Source organism: Siphateles boraxobius, unplaced genomic scaffold, assembly GCF_051911475.1.
Source record: "Siphateles boraxobius isolate OS27281-9 unplaced genomic scaffold, OSU_SipBor_1 37, whole genome shotgun sequence".
In the NCBI taxonomy this organism is placed as follows: domain Eukaryota; kingdom Metazoa; phylum Chordata; class Actinopteri; order Cypriniformes; family Leuciscidae; genus Siphateles; species Siphateles boraxobius.
The window spans coordinates 125,835-143,452 of NW_027508997.1; the positions used below are offsets into that span (position 1 = coordinate 125,835).

Consider the following 17,618-nt stretch of genomic DNA (forward strand, 5'->3'; position numbering starts at 1 on the left):
ACTGACATAATTTTGTTAATTATTAATATGCAAATGACTGACCCAGTGTCCATCCATCCCTCTTTCTCCTGGAGTACCTGGCTTACCCGGACGACCAGCGTTCCCCTGATCACATCAACACATACAGTAACACAGCATAACTCATTAACTTTATAGAATATTGCACACTTACAGAACCTTCTCTATAATGTAATTATGCAAGTAAATTGAAAAAGACATGCTCGAATAAAATGATTGCTTTGTTGGATGTTAACTTTACAAAAGGATAATAAATGAACAAAAAGAAAATGAAATGAAGTTGTACCGGTCTTCCTTGATAACCTTTATGTCCTTTACTTCCACTGGATCCTTTGGTACCATCCTCACCCTATTATTATTATCATTGTTAGTAAGAACGTTATATTTTAACTATTATTATTAATATTTACACAATTACATAAAATGCTTTGTGATGAGCTGATGTTTGATTAGCTTTAACAAACCTGCAAACCAGGCAGGCCAAAGTATCCATTGTCTCCCTAAAAGCAAATTTATTCTGTTAAATGAATATCCATAAAAGTACACAAAGGAAATATAGAGAGAAGACTAGTTATCGTATTTTCCAGAAAATAACTGACTTGATTTCTGAACGTAATAATAAAATGTGACTTACGCAGTAATGCGACTTAAAGTAAAATACCCATAAATAAAATTAAATGTTTACAAACATTATAAACTATAAACGTGTCTTTTAACTCAAATTATAGTTACATTTAACAGTATTCATAAGAGAACAGAAATTAAAAATATGAGAATAAAACAAACATAATTTATAGTTGTATTCACTTTGAACAACGTGTATTATAATGGCCAAGCCTAAACAAATGTATTTAAAGCAAACCTGAAACTAACAGCGTGTGGGAAATGCGCTATGCAAATAAACTTGTGCTTACATCCTTCTCTCACTGAGCCAATGAGAGAGTCCAAATGTGTGCTTTGCTTATGTTATGTGTGCTTGATTTTAAAAGTCGTTTTGGAATGACTCTAAATCGCAACATGATGAAAAGTGACTTATATTCTGGAAAATATGGTAAAAAGAAAACAGAAACCTGAAACAGTTTTTTCAGTAAATGTACATATCACAGGTACCTTGTGTCCTTTGGGCCCAACAGGTCCGTAACCATCTCTTCCATCTTGTCCCTGTTTATATAAAAGTCATACATTACATTGGAAAATCACATCAAATTATTCCACATGATTTAGATTGACATTTTAAAATTCAAAGATGCACAAATGCACCAACTGACCGGAGGCCCTTTGAATCCCTCTGGCCCCAGCGTTCCCTTGATCCCTGTGTCACCTGGTAGACCCTAAACACAAGCAGGAACACTTGAGAAAAGAGGAGCACAAATTTTCTCTGCAACATTATATGACAACAGCAGTATTACATAATATACTGTACATAAACCAGGTATTAATTTGCCAGTAAACAGTCAAACCTTGTAATCCTTTGGTATTCAGATTTGATCACTCAGAGGACAGCTTAAAACTAAAAATTTTTAAAGTAAAAGTTTAAAGTGCCCCTATTATGCTATTTTAAAGGTTCCTACTTTGTTTAGGAGGTCTGCTACAATAGGTTTACACGCTAGGTCAAAATAATATACATTGCACGCCTGCACAACACTACAACTGCAGTGTTTGAGGGCGGGTCAAAGTAGACATTGTTCACGGGCAGCCAATGAAGATCATAGGCTACCATTATGCAAATGTGTTACATTGTCACATTGGTTGATAACAAAAAGTAAGACTGGAATTACACACTGCATGAAAGGTATTATTTGAAAGAGCAAAACAGGGGTACTTTAAGAAATGTATTTTTAAGGAAAAGAAAACATGATGCATCAGTCTTACATACCCTTGGCCCTCTGGCTCCTTGACTTCCCTTTGAACCTTCAGCTCCAGGAGGGCCAAACGGACCCTAAGAAAACACAGACGGTTCTCACAGATATGTTCTATATCATATATTTTTTGCTCTAAGGGTAATACATGAACATGCATCTAGTTTAAACAATCGAATACACACCAGAGGTCCAGGTACACCTGAATGACCCTTTTCTCCTTGAGCCCCATCTCTACCTGGTGGACCCTGAACAGGCGAGAGTTAGAGAGGCATAACACAACACATCAACTCCATCACTATCATCTGAAATCTGTTGTCTGTGTTTCTTTTTAAATGAGGGTGAAGAGTTTCTGTTCTCACCACTTGTCCCGGGTAACCAGGAGGCCCTCGCTGTCCAGCTTCTCCTTTTTCATTTGAAGATTCACCCTTTACAGATACACACATTAACCACACATTACCACAACAGAAATGAACAGAACATATTACATTAGAAAAGAACAGAATATAATAGATTCGAGAACAGAATGTTAGAATAGAAAATACTTATTTAAAAACATAATTAAATAGTATATTAGTATAGAACTGAGAAGAACAGAATATATTAAAATATTAAATAGATTACATAATAACACAGTTAATAATAATCATATTAACAATAACAACAATAAATCAGGATACAAGAATACAAATAATAATAAACACCAGAATTTGTTAGAATTAAGATTAGATTAGAATAAACAAGATTAAAAGGGAATGACATTTTTTTAATTAAAATACAACCAAGTAGAATAGAACAGGTTAAAAAAAAGAATAGAATGAAATAGAACAGAATTATGTTTATGTTCTTCATGTTACATTACCGGGAATCCATGCGGGCCTTTTCTTCCTGGAGCACCCTATCAAAATATACCAAAATACAAGTTATCTGAAGAATTACATGTCTTTAAACTACCAATTTAATTAATTTCTCTTCTGATGAAGGATATTGAGGCAGAAAATGTTAAATACGGTATATCTCACACCAAACGTCAGACGTACAAATCAGGACCATTGTGGTACTAAACAGGTAGCGTTCAAAAGTTTGTGATCAGAAAGATATTTTAATGTTTTTGAAATATCTTATGTTCACCATGGCTGCATTAATTTGGTCAAAAATACAGTAATATAAACAGTAATATTGTGAAATATTATTTCAATTTGAAATAATTGTTTTCTTTTTTAATATATATTTTAAAAAGTAATTTTTCCAGTGATGGCAAAGCTCAATGTTTCAGCATCATTACTCCAGTCTTCAGTGTCACATGATCCTTCAAAAATCATTCTAATATGCTGACTTGGCAATCAACCTTTTTTCTTATTATCACAGCTGAAAATAGTTGTGTTGCATAATAAAAAGTGCATGAAACTGCAGTACAGGGTCTTTTCTCAAGAACCTTTTTAAATGAACAAAAAATTTTGAAGAACAGCATTCATCTAAAATATATATCTTTTGTAACATAAAAAATGTGCTCACTGTCCTTTTTTTATCAATTTAATGCGTCCTTGTTGAATACAATTATACATTTCTTAACACAAACGTGATCCTAATCTTTTGAACCTTAGTCTAGATATACCTCTAACACAAGTAAATGTTATGTGATATTGTGTACAAATGTTTTTAGCATGATTATTGACCAATCGCACAAGGAATGATTGGAATCGCTCCAAGTTACCTGTCTGAACTTCTACCTTCCTATAGTCCGTCCCGTGACCTAAGATCTAGTAATCTAAATATACTCACTGTTCCTTGTACTAGGCTCAAACGTAGAGGAGACAGAGCCTTTTCAGTGGTGGGGCCTAGATTGTGGAACAGCTTGCCTGCACAACTTAGAGTAGCTCCTTCTTTATCAATTTTTAAATCTCTGCTGAAAACCCATTTGTTTTCCTTAGCTTCTAATACTTGTTAATGTTTCTACTCTGTATGTTTTAATCTAGATTTTTTGTCATTTGGCTTCATTGTTTTCTGTTTTAAATCTGTACATGTAGTTTGTTAGCTGTTTTCTCCTTGATCCTTAGCTTATGCTTGTACAGCACTTTGGTCAGCCTTTTGACTGTTTTTAAATGTGCTTTGTAAATAAATGAAGTGAATTGAATGAGCGACACTTGAATAGTACAGAAGCTGTGGGTACAGTTAGAAGCTACCACAGTACTAGTACAAGTAATACTCACAGGATAACCGTTATCTCCAACTCTGCCTGAGGGTCCATCAGGCCCCTGGTCACCCTGACAAGAAAATAACACACTCTTACTGTTATCGGTCACACATCGTATATTCTTGTAACATCCTGAAAAATGTGATTCTAAATCTGATATGTTTCTGATACTTGATCACCCGATTCTTCTCTTTTATTAAACCTCTTAATTTGGATTTTTTTATTAAAAAAGTGAGTAAAGAAAACAGTCAACTAGTCACATCAGAAGGAAAGTCATTTCAGAGGATAAGTGCCAAGTGTGTCCATGTGTTGATTTCAAATTGCACATATGTGTTAGTGGTGTTAAAATTAACAATGCTAAACATATATAATTAAATCACAAATGTGAAGTTGTTAACTTTGAGAGCCTATAAAAATACAAAGCCGCATGGGAGGATTTTACAGTAGTGCGTTTATATAATCACACAGGACGAACGTAATTCTGTAACATCTGACTTGGGGCAGATCACTACTGAAACAGAAACAATCTGTCACTCTCACACAAACAAATCGTGCTAACATCTTCCAGAAGGAGTGAAAAAATGGTCCCTCACCGGGAGCCCAGTATCTCCTCTCTCGCCTTTTGGACCTTGATTTCTGTTGTCTATTCCTGGTGCGCCCTGTAATGTAAACAGAGAATCATATACAGATAAATCAAGTCAGGTTGTTTAGACGCTTAAAACAACTACTATAAACACACAGGAACACCTTACAGGATCTCCTCTCAGACCGCTGTGTCCCTTAGGTCCAGAACTCCCTTTGAAACCCTTCACACCCTGAAAGACAAAAATAACATGACCTAGTGAGGAAGTTATTTTTTACTTTTTTCTTTCTGCTTATATTAACAGTTATAAGCCGGCATCTGTGGTCAAACAAAACAGATGGCATTTGTGATGCGTGTGTGGTTGTGTAGTTACAGCACTGCCCGGGTCTCCTTTAGGTCCTGGAAGCCCATGTAGACCAGCATCGCCCTGCACACAACAGAAATAGAGTGTACAGCCAATCAAATGACTCAATAACTCATTCAGCGACAATGTGTGCTTGCAGTTTCATAGTTCACTTATATTGGGTTTAATTTATTGCAGTGTTTACAAGGCAGCACTTAATATTCTTCAAACACATTTATTTATACTGTTAATATTGTTTATACTTATGGTTAGGGATATTTCACATATTAAATTTCCTCAAATCATGCGGTTTGTTGAGGAAGGGCAAAAAATACTGATAGAATCACATTGAAAAAGGGAATGTTATGCTTATAGAAGGCATAACTTCCTAAATCCTAAAAATGTGTTGATGCATATATCTGCATTTTGCAGGGTTCATTCACATTTTCAGCTCAAATTTCCAAAACTCTCAGTAGATTTTTCAGCCCGTATTTAACATTAATGGTTCATACAGCATTATATTTGGTATATAGTACAATCAATCATCGGTAAATATTTTCTGTGTTTTTTTACATTGGTTTTCTGGAGGGGATAACATGAGTTTTCTTACGAGAGGTTCTCTCGTATTGCGTAAGCTATAGGTAAAGTCATCTTTGCTCGAGATATTGAAGCCAAAAATTATCCTTCATTTAGTATTTATTGTCAACGCAGTGCAGCAGCTAGCAGACCCAGAGCAGGCCATATTGAGTGCTCATTGGCTGCCCTGCGGCAACTGCTGCAGCCTACCACTGAGCCTCGCGCGTGACGTCACGTCCAATGAGGGTGCTTCGCTCCCACACGCGTCATAGCCCACCAAAATGGGGGTGGCTTAGCATATAAAAGCCAGGCTCGTAGGTTGCTTCACTGATTTCATCATCTTCAGAGAAGCTCTCCGGATCGCTGGACTCTGAGAGAAGCCTTCCGCCGTTGAATCCAGCGACTAGCAAGCAGAGGAAAGTGCTTGAAGAAGCCGGCTGCCTTCGCCACCTTCAGCCATCCGTGCCTGCTACGCCATCCGTCTTGTATCCTTTCATTGCTATCTGTGTGTGTTCGTCGCTGCGACACTCACTCTCTCTCTCACTAAAAGAGCGCAAGCGTTTGTTCCAAAATGCCTTGCCTTTCTTGCGGCTTGTGTAGAGCCCCCCTCAGCGCAGGAGACCGCCACGTTATTTGCGCTATCTGCCTGGGACCGGTCCATGCAGCCCTCGCCCTGGATGCGGGCGGCTGCGAGCAGTGTGAAGCGCTTCCGCTGTCGACCCTGCGGGCTCGACTCGAAGCCTTCACACAGAACACTGTCACTCCACCCTCTGGACCACGCAGGAAGAAGCGCCGTGCTCAGAGGATGCCGGATCCTTTGGCTACAGTGAAGTGCTCGCCGGAACGTTCGCGCTGGCCTCACTCTCTCCTTCTCCGCCCCTCCCGAACGCGCAGCTGTCGGCTTCGGCCCGCGCTGCCGCCGCCTCAGGGGATGAAGCTGAAGGAGGCCACTCACTGGACAGCTGTTCCATACTGGCGTCGGACAGTGAGGAGTGGTCGAGTTCACATCACTCCGCCTCCTCATCAGTCCAGGAATCCAGCAGGACTCGGGTAGGCGTGGACGCCGAATTAATGCGCCTCCTTGCCAAGGCCGTCGACCAACTCGGCCTCGATTGGTCACCGCCGAAGGAGCCCGCACCCAACAGGCTCGAAAGCTGTTTCCTTCAGAGCCGCCGCCCCCCGCCCGTTTCCATATCTGCACCGTTTCTGCCGGAGCTGCTTGCTGAGCTGTCAAAATTGTGGAGCGCACCATTTTCCGCGAGGCTCCACTCTAATGTCTCCTCGGCGCTCTCCCGAGTGGACGGCGCCGCCGAGAAGGGATACACCTCTATCCCCACAGTGGAAGAGGCGGTCGTAGCGCACCTTTGCCCGCCCTCCGCGAGATGGCGCTCAAAGTCTGCCCTCCCGTCCAAAGCCTGCAGGACCACCTCAGCCCTTGTTGGCCGCGCTTTCGCCGCCTCCGGACAAGCAGCTTCCGCCCTGCACTCGATGGCCGTGCTGCAAATCCTTCAGACTGATCTCCTCCGTGAGTGGGACGAGAAAAGCGAGGATCCGGCCGCCATTACGGATTTGAGGAGCGCGACGGATCTCTCCCTTCGCGCCACGAAATCTGCAGCACAGGCGATGGGCAGATGCATGGCCTCACTCACCGTCACAGGGAGGCATCTCTGGCTGACGCTGGTGGACATGGGGAGGCAGAGCAGTCCGTGTTCCTCGACGCGCCGCTCTCTCCTTCCGGTCTCTTCGGCCCAGGGGTAAACGGGATCGTCGACCGCTTCTCCGAAGTGCAGAAGACCACACAGGCCATGAACCTTTTCCTGCCGCGATGCGCTAGCTCTTCCCCAAGCCTCCCACGTGAGCCGCCTACACGACACGCTAGCCAGCGCCCAGCTCAGCCCAGCCTCAGCCTCCGCAGCGTCGACAGGGTGGCCGCCCTAGACCACGCTCCTCCGGTCGCATGTTATGAACGTAATTCACGTGACCGCCCGCGACTGCTCGCGCTTACTGACAAACACTTTTCCCCAGATTCCGCTCGCAATAAATATCGCCACGAAATGTTCCCCATTCCCAATAATCAGGTCATATCAGGTGGCACAGGCAGTTACAGCTGTCATCGAGCCGCCGTTACTGAGATCAGAGAGCGTGCGTGCTCCGCTCACGCCTCCGGTACAGTTTCCCTAGCCCGCGCTGCGTGGCGAGCGGAACCCTGTACCCATTCTGCCCCTAGCTACACATGTAGAAGCATGGGAGGCTATTCCGGGTGCGACAAATTGGGTGCTAAGCACAATAAGTCAAGGCTATTTGCTTCAGTTCTCTCGCCGTACCCCTCGCTTTCGGGCGCAGACCGAAACGAAAGTGAAAGTGGATGTAGCGCATCTACTCCGCGCAGAAATAGACAAACTGCTGTGCAAAGGGGCCATAGAACCAGTACCTCCTTCTCAGAGCGAGTCAAGCTTTTACAGACGTTATTTTCTCGTTTCCAAGAAGTACGGAGCTCTAAGACCTATCTTAGATCTGAGACATTTGAACAAAGCTCTCATGAGACGGCCGTTCAAAATGATTACGACCAGACAAATCCTCGCGCATATTCGCCCGAGGGACTGGTTTATCTCTCTCGATCTGAAAGAAGCATACTTTCAGATCCCGATAGCCCCACATCACAGGCCATTCTTGAGATTCGCCTTCGACAGTCGGGCATATCAATACACTGCCCTCCCGTTCGGCCTATCCTTAGCGCCCCATACATTTACGAAGTGCATGGATACGGCTCTCGCCGCCTTGAGAGTGAAAGGGCTGCGAATTCTGAACTATTTGGACGATTTGCTGATTTTAGCCCAGTCAGAGATGGAACTGTTGGGGTGGTGATGGCGCAGTGGATAAGACACATGCCTTTGGTGTGAGAGACCCGGGTTCGAATCCACTGTGACACACCTATGTGTCCCTGAGCAAGAAACTTAACCCCTAGTTGCTCCAGAGGCGTGCGACCTCTGACATATATAGCAATTGTAAGTCCCTTTGGATAAAAGCGTCAGCTAAATGAGTAAATGTAAATGTAACTTATCTCACAGAGCTGCGCTTCTCAGCCATCTGGAAAGCTTGGGTCTAACAGTCAACTGGACCAAGAGCTCATTACTGCCCAGTCAGTTAGTTTCCTTCCTAGGAATAGAACTGGACTCTGTGGCTATGACGGCCTGCTTATCGACATAGCGCGTGCGCCGTGTTCGACAGCTAGCCGCGTCTTTCCAGAAGGGCAGCATTATACCTCTGAAGGCATTCCAGAGGATGCTAGGCTGTATGGCATCAGCTGCAGCTGTGCTTCAGCTAGGCCTGCTGAGCATGTGCCCGCTACAACGCTGGCTGAACTCCCAAGTGCCTCACCGGGCTTGGTGTTCAGGCCACAGGCGAATCAGAGTGACTCAGAGCTGCGTTTCGGCTCTGCAGCCCTGGTTAGCGGCCGACTTGTACCAGCGGGGAGTGACAATGGGGGCTGTTTCACACCGATTGGTCATCTCGACGGACGCCTCCAACCTGGGTTGGGGCGCCGTTTTCGAGGGCAGACCGGCCTTTGGCCTGTGGTCAGACCAAGAGAAACGCTTCCACATAAACTGTCTGGAAATGATAGCGGTCGAGAACACGCTCAAACGCTTCCTCCCGTTCATACACGACCACCATGTACTGGTCAGCTCGGACAACATGTCTGTGGTCTCCTACATAAACCGTCAGGGCGGCGTCAGATCCAGAAACCTCTGCTATCTGACGGAACGCCTTCTTACATGGTCTCAGGGCCTCCTGCGCTCGCTGAGAGCCGCGCATGTGCCAGGCCACTTGAACGACGGTCCAGACAAACTGTCCAGGAACCACATTCCCCCCGGGGAGTGGTCCTTGCACCTCCAAACAGTCCAGTTACTGTGGCGCCTCTTCGGCAAAGCGAAAGTCGACCTTTTTGAGTCAAGAGACAACGCTCATTGCCCGCTGTTCTTTTCAAAGAACTAGGATGCGCTGGCCCAAATCTGGGTCTCCCACTTTATGCCTTCCCTCCGGTCTCTCTGTTACCACAGGTAATCAAGAGAATCAGGGAAACACGCCACTCGGTGCTCCTTAAAGCCCCGCGCTGGGAGAATCAAACTTGGTTCCCGGAGCTGATGCGGCTGTTTCACACAGCCCCTTGGCCGATTACGGTGAGGAGAGACCTCCTCTCTCAAACCCGCGGCTCAATCTGGCATCCCCATCCAGAGCGCTGGTCTCTGCATGCACGGTTGATCAACGGATACCCGTTGTACTGCCAGAGGGAGTGATGAACACGATTATGCAATCCAGAGCCCCCTCTACGAGGCGGCTTTACGCGTCTAAATGGTCGGTGTTCTACAAATGGTGTGACGAAAGAGATCTAGACCCACGAAGGTGTGGGGTCCCCGGGTTGCTTAGCTTCCTTCAGGAGCTGTGCGATAAGGGCAGGTCCTAATCCACGCTTAAAGTCTATGTGGCGGCCGTTGCAGCGTTCGCTGAGTCGACGTGCGGCCAGTCAATAGGAAGGAACGAGCTCGTCATTCGCTTCCTAAGAGGAGCTAGACGGATGAATCCCCCGCGACCCCCTTCGGTTCCCATCTGGGATCTTTCTCTGGTCCTAGAGGCCCTGAAAGCTGTCCCCTTTGAACCACTAGACTCCTTGGACCTAAAGTACCTCTCGCTCAAAACCGTTTTTCTGACAGCTCTGTCATCAGTTAAACGTGTGGGGGATCTACAGGCGCTATCCGTTAGCGTTGCGTGTCGTGAGTTCGGGCAAAATGACTCTAAAGTCATCCTCAAGCCAAGACATGGTTATGTCCCTAAAATATTGGGCACCCCCTTCAGAGCGCAGGTCATTTGTCTCTCGGCTCTGCCTGCATCCGATAGTGAGGGTGATGTTAATCTCCTCTGCCCCGTCAGGGCGCTGAGGATTTACATTACGTGCTCCACCTCTTTCAGGCTATCGGAACAGCTCTTTGTCTCTTTCATTGGGTGCACCAAGGGTCTCGCCGCCGCGAAACAGAGCCTGTCCAGATGGATAGTGGAAGCTATCACATCTGCTTATGAGTCTAAAGGTCTCCAATGCCCTTTGGGTATCAGGGCGCATTCCACCAGAGGCGTCGCCTCGTCATGGGCTTGGTCCAGCGGAATTTCCATTCATGACATTTGTGAGGCAGCAGGCTGGGCCTCTCCGTCCACATTTGTTAGGTTTTATAACCTGGAAGTTCCCGACTTGCAGGCTAGACTTCTGTCAGTGTGAGCAGTGTATTTGTCCTGCCAAGATTATCATGCGCGGACTTCTCTCACGCAACGTTAGCTCTCCTGGTTGAGCTGCACTATAGGTTGAACCGTTATGGACCGGCGACGCCGCTCTGTATACCCTATATGTGCTTATAACATGTGCTGGCCCGCATTGCTGGCCACCTATTTCCCACTCATCTATGTTCCCCGGGAATCCCTGGGACTCATTAAGTGGAGGCTGGGCGCACGGCGTTAACAATGGGTTCCCGTAGCGTAAGCTATCTTACGCAATACGAGAGAACCTCTCGTAAGAGAACGATACTCGGTTACTAACGTAACCTTGGTTCTCTCTAGAAGAGGGAACGAGTATTGCGTAACCTGACCATGCAGGCGCCACGAGCGTCTTATCGCTTCAGCTGATGAAACCAGTGAGGCAACCTACGAGCCTGGCTTTTATACGCTAAGCCACCCCCATTTTGGCGGGCTATGACGCGTGAGGGCGTGAAGCGGTAGGCTGCAGCAGTTGCCGCAGGGCAGCCAATGAGCACGCAATATGGCCTGCTCTAGGTCTGCTAGCTGCTGCACTGCGTTGACAATAAATACAAAATTAAGGATAATTTTTGGCTTCAATATCTCGAGCAAAGATGACTTTACCCGTAGCGTAAGCTAGCTTACGCAATACTCGTTCTCTCTTCTAGAGAGAACCAAGGTTACGTTAGTAACCGAGTATCGTTTACATGATGAGAAGAAACCTAAAATGCTTTATAATCTGCTTATGTTCACCTCTGACACAGAGGTTTGATACTGTAATCGTGGCTTGATGTTGCACGATCACCAAACAGCAAAGTACAGCCTAAATTAAATGATCGTTAGCTCCAGTATCTGATGCTGGTTTGAGTGGCACATGAACTAATGGTAGAGACAAATGTGCACCTTGAATTCATTAATTCGTGTTTGAAAATCACTAAACTTTAGCCATATAATCACTCTGCTTGTATGAAACATTTATTTTTTGAATTTTATATTTTAGAAAACTGAATAGGGAAATAGTCTGGAAACTTTTTACTTTTTCCATATTTTCCAGAACTGGAAATTACTCAAATTTCACACTTTTCCAAACTGAGTAGGAACCCTGAAGTTTGTGTATTGTGATCTTTTTTGCATCCCTTTAAGTGTCTATAACAGCAAAGATTGCTGTTGCAACGTTTCATTTACACAGAACAAAAGCCTGATTTCCATCTATAAATCTTCGCAACTTATTTCTCTGCATAATTCACATTTTGTTGCTCTTAAGTTTACAACCTAGTGTTTTAATTCTGTAATAACTTTTTTTAAAAACAGTTTCACAGTTTAAATGCAATACATTCAGCCAATATTTGTATATAATATTAATATAGATTAATTAATGTAACATTCATCATATTAATTTAAGATACTGTGAATGTAAGAGAAATAACCTGTTCTCCATCCACTCCATCCAGCCCGATCTCCCCATATTCTCCCTGTCAGACAGAGGTCAAAGGGTCACACACACTTACAGTGATGTTTAGGGAAGTAATCAACAACCACTGAACAAATATGTACTTGTTTAGAGCCTACAGATAACATCTGCATGCTTGGAAAAAAGCCTCATGGAAACCATTAACTTAATGAGAATCTGGACTTATTTTCCAGTAAAAAAAAGTGCAAGCACATTTTCACAAATGTTTTTCTTGTTAATGTATAAAACACACGAAAAACTATCTTCTGTAATTGCAAAAAGATTCTATAAAACACTTAATATCCCATGCAATTTTGCTTCTCATAAAAATGTCTTGTAAGCCGTTTTTTTTTAACCTAAAAACAAGCCAAAGATACTCATTAAAAACCATTACAGTGTTTTGTACAATCTAAATTGTAGTTGCAGATAAAAAAATAAATAAAAGAAAAACAGCAGAACAAGCATTCAGAAAGCACTTAGGAAAATGATGTGTCTTTTTTGGTTTATATTTTTGTCCAAACAGTAATTGCTTAATTGGGAGCAATAATAGCCCTAACAGGCAGTAAACAATATTATAACTCTTGTTACTCACTTTATTTCCAGTGTAGCCGTGGTGACCCTATTGAAATGAGATTTTAAAACATTTCCTTTATTCAGCACGGCTGTGAAACACATGAGTAAATCTCATCTGATTTTACATACCCTAGCCATGCAGGTATCATGTATTTATCCCTAAAAATTATTTCATTAAGTCACACATAAATGCATGAATGTGTTTGCACTAAATAACTAAATATTAAACCATTTTATTGTTCACATTAACAATTTGATTAATGATCTCTAAGAATTTAATCTTATTTTTGTTTATTTTGATGATTGCAAAAAGTACAAATACAATTAATGTTCTAAATACAAGTGGTGCACTATACTGTGCTAATTCACATCCTGTGATAAATACAGACATTCCAAGTAGAAAACTGCACTGATACAAACAGCATTAAGAGATGCATCTCTAATGATAATCACATTACTTTACCTTGATTCCTCTGTTTCCACGGCAACCATTATGTCCCTGAGTTCCGTTCAGCCCTGGTAGTCCTCGCTCTCCCTGCCAGACACATGATGGGAGAGAGAATATTTATCCATGCCATACAGTGTACATCCTCTCTAAAACATGTGTATTCTGTCCTATATCTTCAGTGACACATCGCTACAGATGAGGTCTTAGGGCAAAATTGCAAACGAAACAAAAAAAACGTCTCAGGTTACGTATGTAACCCTGGTTCCCTGAGTGGGAACGAGACGCTGCGTTGAGACGCGGTGGGAACGCTCTGCGTGATTGCGTCGTGAAGCACGTGTATAATCAGTCCAATGGAAGAGCGAGACGTCATAGGCGGTGACGTCATAGACCAGGAAGCTATAAAGCACACCAGAAAACAGACCGCGACAGCTTCTGAAAAAGCCTGAAGCAAGTCGATCAGGGCATGCAGGAAGTATGGCGGGAGAACGCAGCGTCTCGTTCCCTCTCAGGGAACCAGGGTTACATACGTAACCTGAGACGTTCCCTTTCAAGGGAACTCGAGCTGCGTTGAGACGCGTTGGGAACCCCATACCCACTACGCCATAAGACAAATGCCCGTTCTGTGTGAAGTCCTTGCGCACACTAGAAGCAAGCAACCTAGCCCCGGGAGTGGAGAGGTGTAGGTCATAAAATCTGACAAATGTATGAGGTGAGGACCAGCCTGCCGCATTACAAATATCCTGAAGGGAAACACCCGAAATTAAAGCCTAGAGGCAGCCATACTCCTAGTAGAATGGGCCTGAACAGCCACAGGTGAACGCTGTCCGGCCGCTTTATAAGCAAGTGAGATAGCCTCAACTACCCACTTGCTCATTATCTGTTTAGATGCAGGGCAACCTATCTTAGGTTACCCGAAGCAGACAAATAATTGTTCTGATAAACGCCACTGAGCAGCTCTGTGGACCTAAGCATCCAAAGCCCGGACAGGGCATAACAGATTTAAGATTTTCCTGATCTGGGGTATTAAAGGTGGAGGACAGAAGGCCTGGAGCACAAATGACCCGCACATTTAGTAGGGACCTAGAAATACAACCCGATCTGGGGTGAAGAAATACTACCACCAACCAGGTGCAAATCCAAGTACGTGCAGGCCTCAGCCTCATGTACCACGGAGAAGACGAAATTAAGGATCTCTCCTCAGAGATAGCCCAGCAAAGAAACATTCATTACAGAAATCAAGTACTGTACCAAAAGGGCAGAAACGAGATTCAGAAGGCGTTCTCTGCACCAGGCAGAGAACAGCATATTAGTCTTCTCGTGGAGGGAGCTCTAGACTGGAGTATGGTCTCCACGACCTCGGTCGAGAAACCTGAATCTATGAGCTGGGCCCCCTCAGAGGCCGAGCCCACAGTATCCACAACTCCAGAGCTCCCAGGAGCAAAGATATCGGGAAAAGCGTATAGGTGTAGTGGCAACCACACCTATTACATTACATCCAGTCCAAGCGGAGCTGGATGCGTGAGGGAGAAACACAAGGGCAATGCATTGTACAAGCGATGCGAAAGGTCGACTTGTAGTTTGACCGAAGTTCTCCCTAAGAAGCTCCACCACCTCGGGGTGAAGTCTCCATTCCCCGGGCCACAGCCCCTGCCTCAACAGGATATCTGCTCTGATATACGAGACCATCAGTGTGTTGTCCGGACCCTTCGCCGACCAACCACTCATGATTTCCCCCGACTTGTGAGGGAAACATCCGTCGATAGCATTATGCGTCGACAAGAAGCCCCCAACACTGGGCCTGGGCGAGGAACCAAGGTTCTTCCACATGACCGAGGCACGAAGGCATAGCCGCGTGACCTTGATCATGCGAAAACGGATTTCCCCTTGGAGAAAACCCCTTGGTCCCGAGCCACCACTGCAGGGGTCTCATGTACAGAAGGCCAAAAGTAACTACGTTGGACGCAACTGCCATGAGCCCCAGCCAAAGACCGTTCACCGAGCGGCCACTCATGACCGCCCCCCATCCTGTGAGGGAAGCATCCGTCGATAGCGTGACGCGTCGACAAGAAGCACCCAGCACTGGGCCCTGGGCGAGAAACCAAGGCTTCTTCCACATGACCGAGGCACGAAGGTAGAGGGCTGCATTGGGATTGAGTCCCGCCGGGTCCCGCGGGACCCAACGCAAATCTCGCGGGAGCGGGCGGTTTGAACTTTGCTGCGGGCGGGAATGGGCGGGAAAAAAAAAACCCCTGCGGGATCGGGAGGTTGCCTAACGACATGATGGAGATGTCAATGATGTGGAAAAGAACCTCAAACTGGGTATTTACAGCACAAAACCTGAGCAAGGCAAGTCTGACATTTACTATTCATCTTCCTGATCAGTGCATCAGAATACATGCAGGCCAGGGAAACGAAACCAACAAACCCATGAATCTCTTTAATAATAGCAATACAAATACGCGTTTTTTTCCTGCGGGACGGGAGAAGACACAAAGTCAGTGCATCTCTATTATTGTGCGGGAATAAATTCTCCGAGTTTTGCGGGAGCGGGCGGGAGTGGACATACATATTGCGGGAGCGGGCGGGAGTGTAACACATACGTTGCGGGAGCGGGCGGTAATGGTCAGAAATTCGGCGGGCGCGGGCGGGAGCGGGATGAAGAAAACAGTCACGCGCAGGACTCTACACGAAGGCATAGCCGCGTGACCTTGATCATGCGAAAACGGATTTCCCCTCGGAGAAAACCCCTTGGTCCCGAGCCACCACTGCAGGGGTCTCATGTACAGAAGGCCAAAAGTAACTACGTTAGACGCAACTACCATGAGCCCCAACAGTCTCAGAGACTGTTTGCAGTGAGTGACTGACCTAGTTTTACATTCTTTACGGCTGTGAGAATCGCAGAAATACGTGCAGGAGACAGACGTGCTTGCATTGTTGTCGAATCCCATAATACACCTAGAAAGTGGTCCTCTGAGCTGGGAGGAGTACACTCTTTGGGTGTTGAGCCGCAACCCCAACCTCCTTATGTGGGACAGAACGACATCTCGATGTTGAACTGCCAAAAGCTCGGACTGAGCTAAAAATCAACCAATCGTCGATATAATTTAATACGCGAATGCCCTGGAATCTCAGAGGAGCCAGAGCTGCATCCACGCATATTGTAAAAGGTGTGGGGTGATAACCTAGGCCGAATGGAAGAACCCGATACTGGTATGCTTCGCCCCTGAAAGCAAACCTCAGGAACCTCCTGTGATGAGGATGGATAGATAAGTAAGCCAAGTCAAGTCAAGTCACCTTTATTTATATAGCGCTTTTTACAATACAGATTGTATCAAAGCAGCTTCACAGTGATAACATGAAAATAATATAACAGTTTGTTTCTAAAAGAAAATTGAGTCAACGTCCACCTTAAGTAAGGCAGATCAATAATATTATTGAATATTAAATGTCCCCAACTAAGCAAGCCAAAAGCCAAGGCAACAGTGGCAAGGAACCAAAACTCCATCAGGTGACAGAATGGAGAAAAAAACCTTGGGAGAAACCAGACTCAGTCGGAGGGCCAGTTCTCCTCTGGCCAACGAAGGAACAGTTGCTTAAGCGTCCTTTAAGTCTATTGTGACAAACCAGTCCTCGGACTGAATCTGTGACACAATCATATTTAGCGTAAGCATAATATGCTGTTTAATTGACGCAGGTCTAGAGTAGGACGCAACCCCTCATCCTCTTTCGGAACAATGAAGTAATGGCAGTAAAACCCTGACTGTCTGCCGGGAGGAGGAACCCCTTCTACAGCTCCTTTTGCAGAAGTGTCAGTACTTCCTGCTCCATAACCAAAGCCTGCTCGGGGTCCACCACAGTGGGGAGGACCCCTAGAAATCTGGGCGGACAAGAACCGAATTCTGAACCCTTTTCTATAGTGTGCAGGACCCACCGAGAAATATGTGGCAGTAGTTTCCACGCTGCCAGAAATTCTACTAGGGGAACCAGTCTCTCAAGACTGGCCTCTGGATTTGGTTGAACAGTCAGTACGGTGCCCTGAAGCGGCGAACCGGCAGGGAACAACCGAACTGACCGTTCTACGACCCTCCTCGGAGGATCGTATGGGGACGCTGACACCTCGGTGCCCTGAACGGCGAACCGGCAGGGAACAACCGAACTGGCAGCGCTGCGACCCTCCTCAGAGAGTCGCACCCCAGAGGGCGCCGAGGAGAAACGATTTCTCAAAACCGTCCCTGCCCCGGAGGAGCCCTCAGAAGCTTTATTAGAGATGACAGTCCTCAGATCTTGCCTCCCTTTA

The 17,618-nt window shown here is 45.2% G+C and overlaps 1 protein-coding gene across 1 annotated transcript in view; it reads right to left on the reverse strand.

Moving 5' to 3' along the window:
• LOC143702948 (collagen alpha-6(VI) chain-like) overlaps positions 1 to 17,618 on the reverse strand; it is a 163,630-nt gene that overhangs the window by 16,292 nt on the left and 129,720 nt on the right. Inside the window, exons 16-31 of the mRNA XM_077196888.1 lie at positions 13,337 to 13,408; positions 12,893 to 12,919; positions 12,278 to 12,322; positions 5,028 to 5,081; positions 4,824 to 4,886; positions 4,665 to 4,730; positions 4,088 to 4,141; positions 2,740 to 2,775; positions 2,240 to 2,305; positions 2,063 to 2,125; positions 1,895 to 1,957; positions 1,287 to 1,349; positions 1,129 to 1,179; positions 483 to 518; positions 305 to 367; positions 43 to 105 (exon numbers count right to left, since the gene is read on the reverse strand). Of these exons, the coding sequence (XP_077053003.1) occupies positions 43 to 105; positions 305 to 367; positions 483 to 518; positions 1,129 to 1,179; positions 1,287 to 1,349; positions 1,895 to 1,957; positions 2,063 to 2,125; positions 2,240 to 2,305; positions 2,740 to 2,775; positions 4,088 to 4,141; positions 4,665 to 4,730; positions 4,824 to 4,886; positions 5,028 to 5,081; positions 12,278 to 12,322; positions 12,893 to 12,919; positions 13,337 to 13,408 (885 nt within the window). The remainder of the gene's footprint in view (positions 1 to 42; positions 106 to 304; positions 368 to 482; positions 519 to 1,128; positions 1,180 to 1,286; positions 1,350 to 1,894; positions 1,958 to 2,062; positions 2,126 to 2,239; positions 2,306 to 2,739; positions 2,776 to 4,087; positions 4,142 to 4,664; positions 4,731 to 4,823; positions 4,887 to 5,027; positions 5,082 to 12,277; positions 12,323 to 12,892; positions 12,920 to 13,336; positions 13,409 to 17,618) is intronic.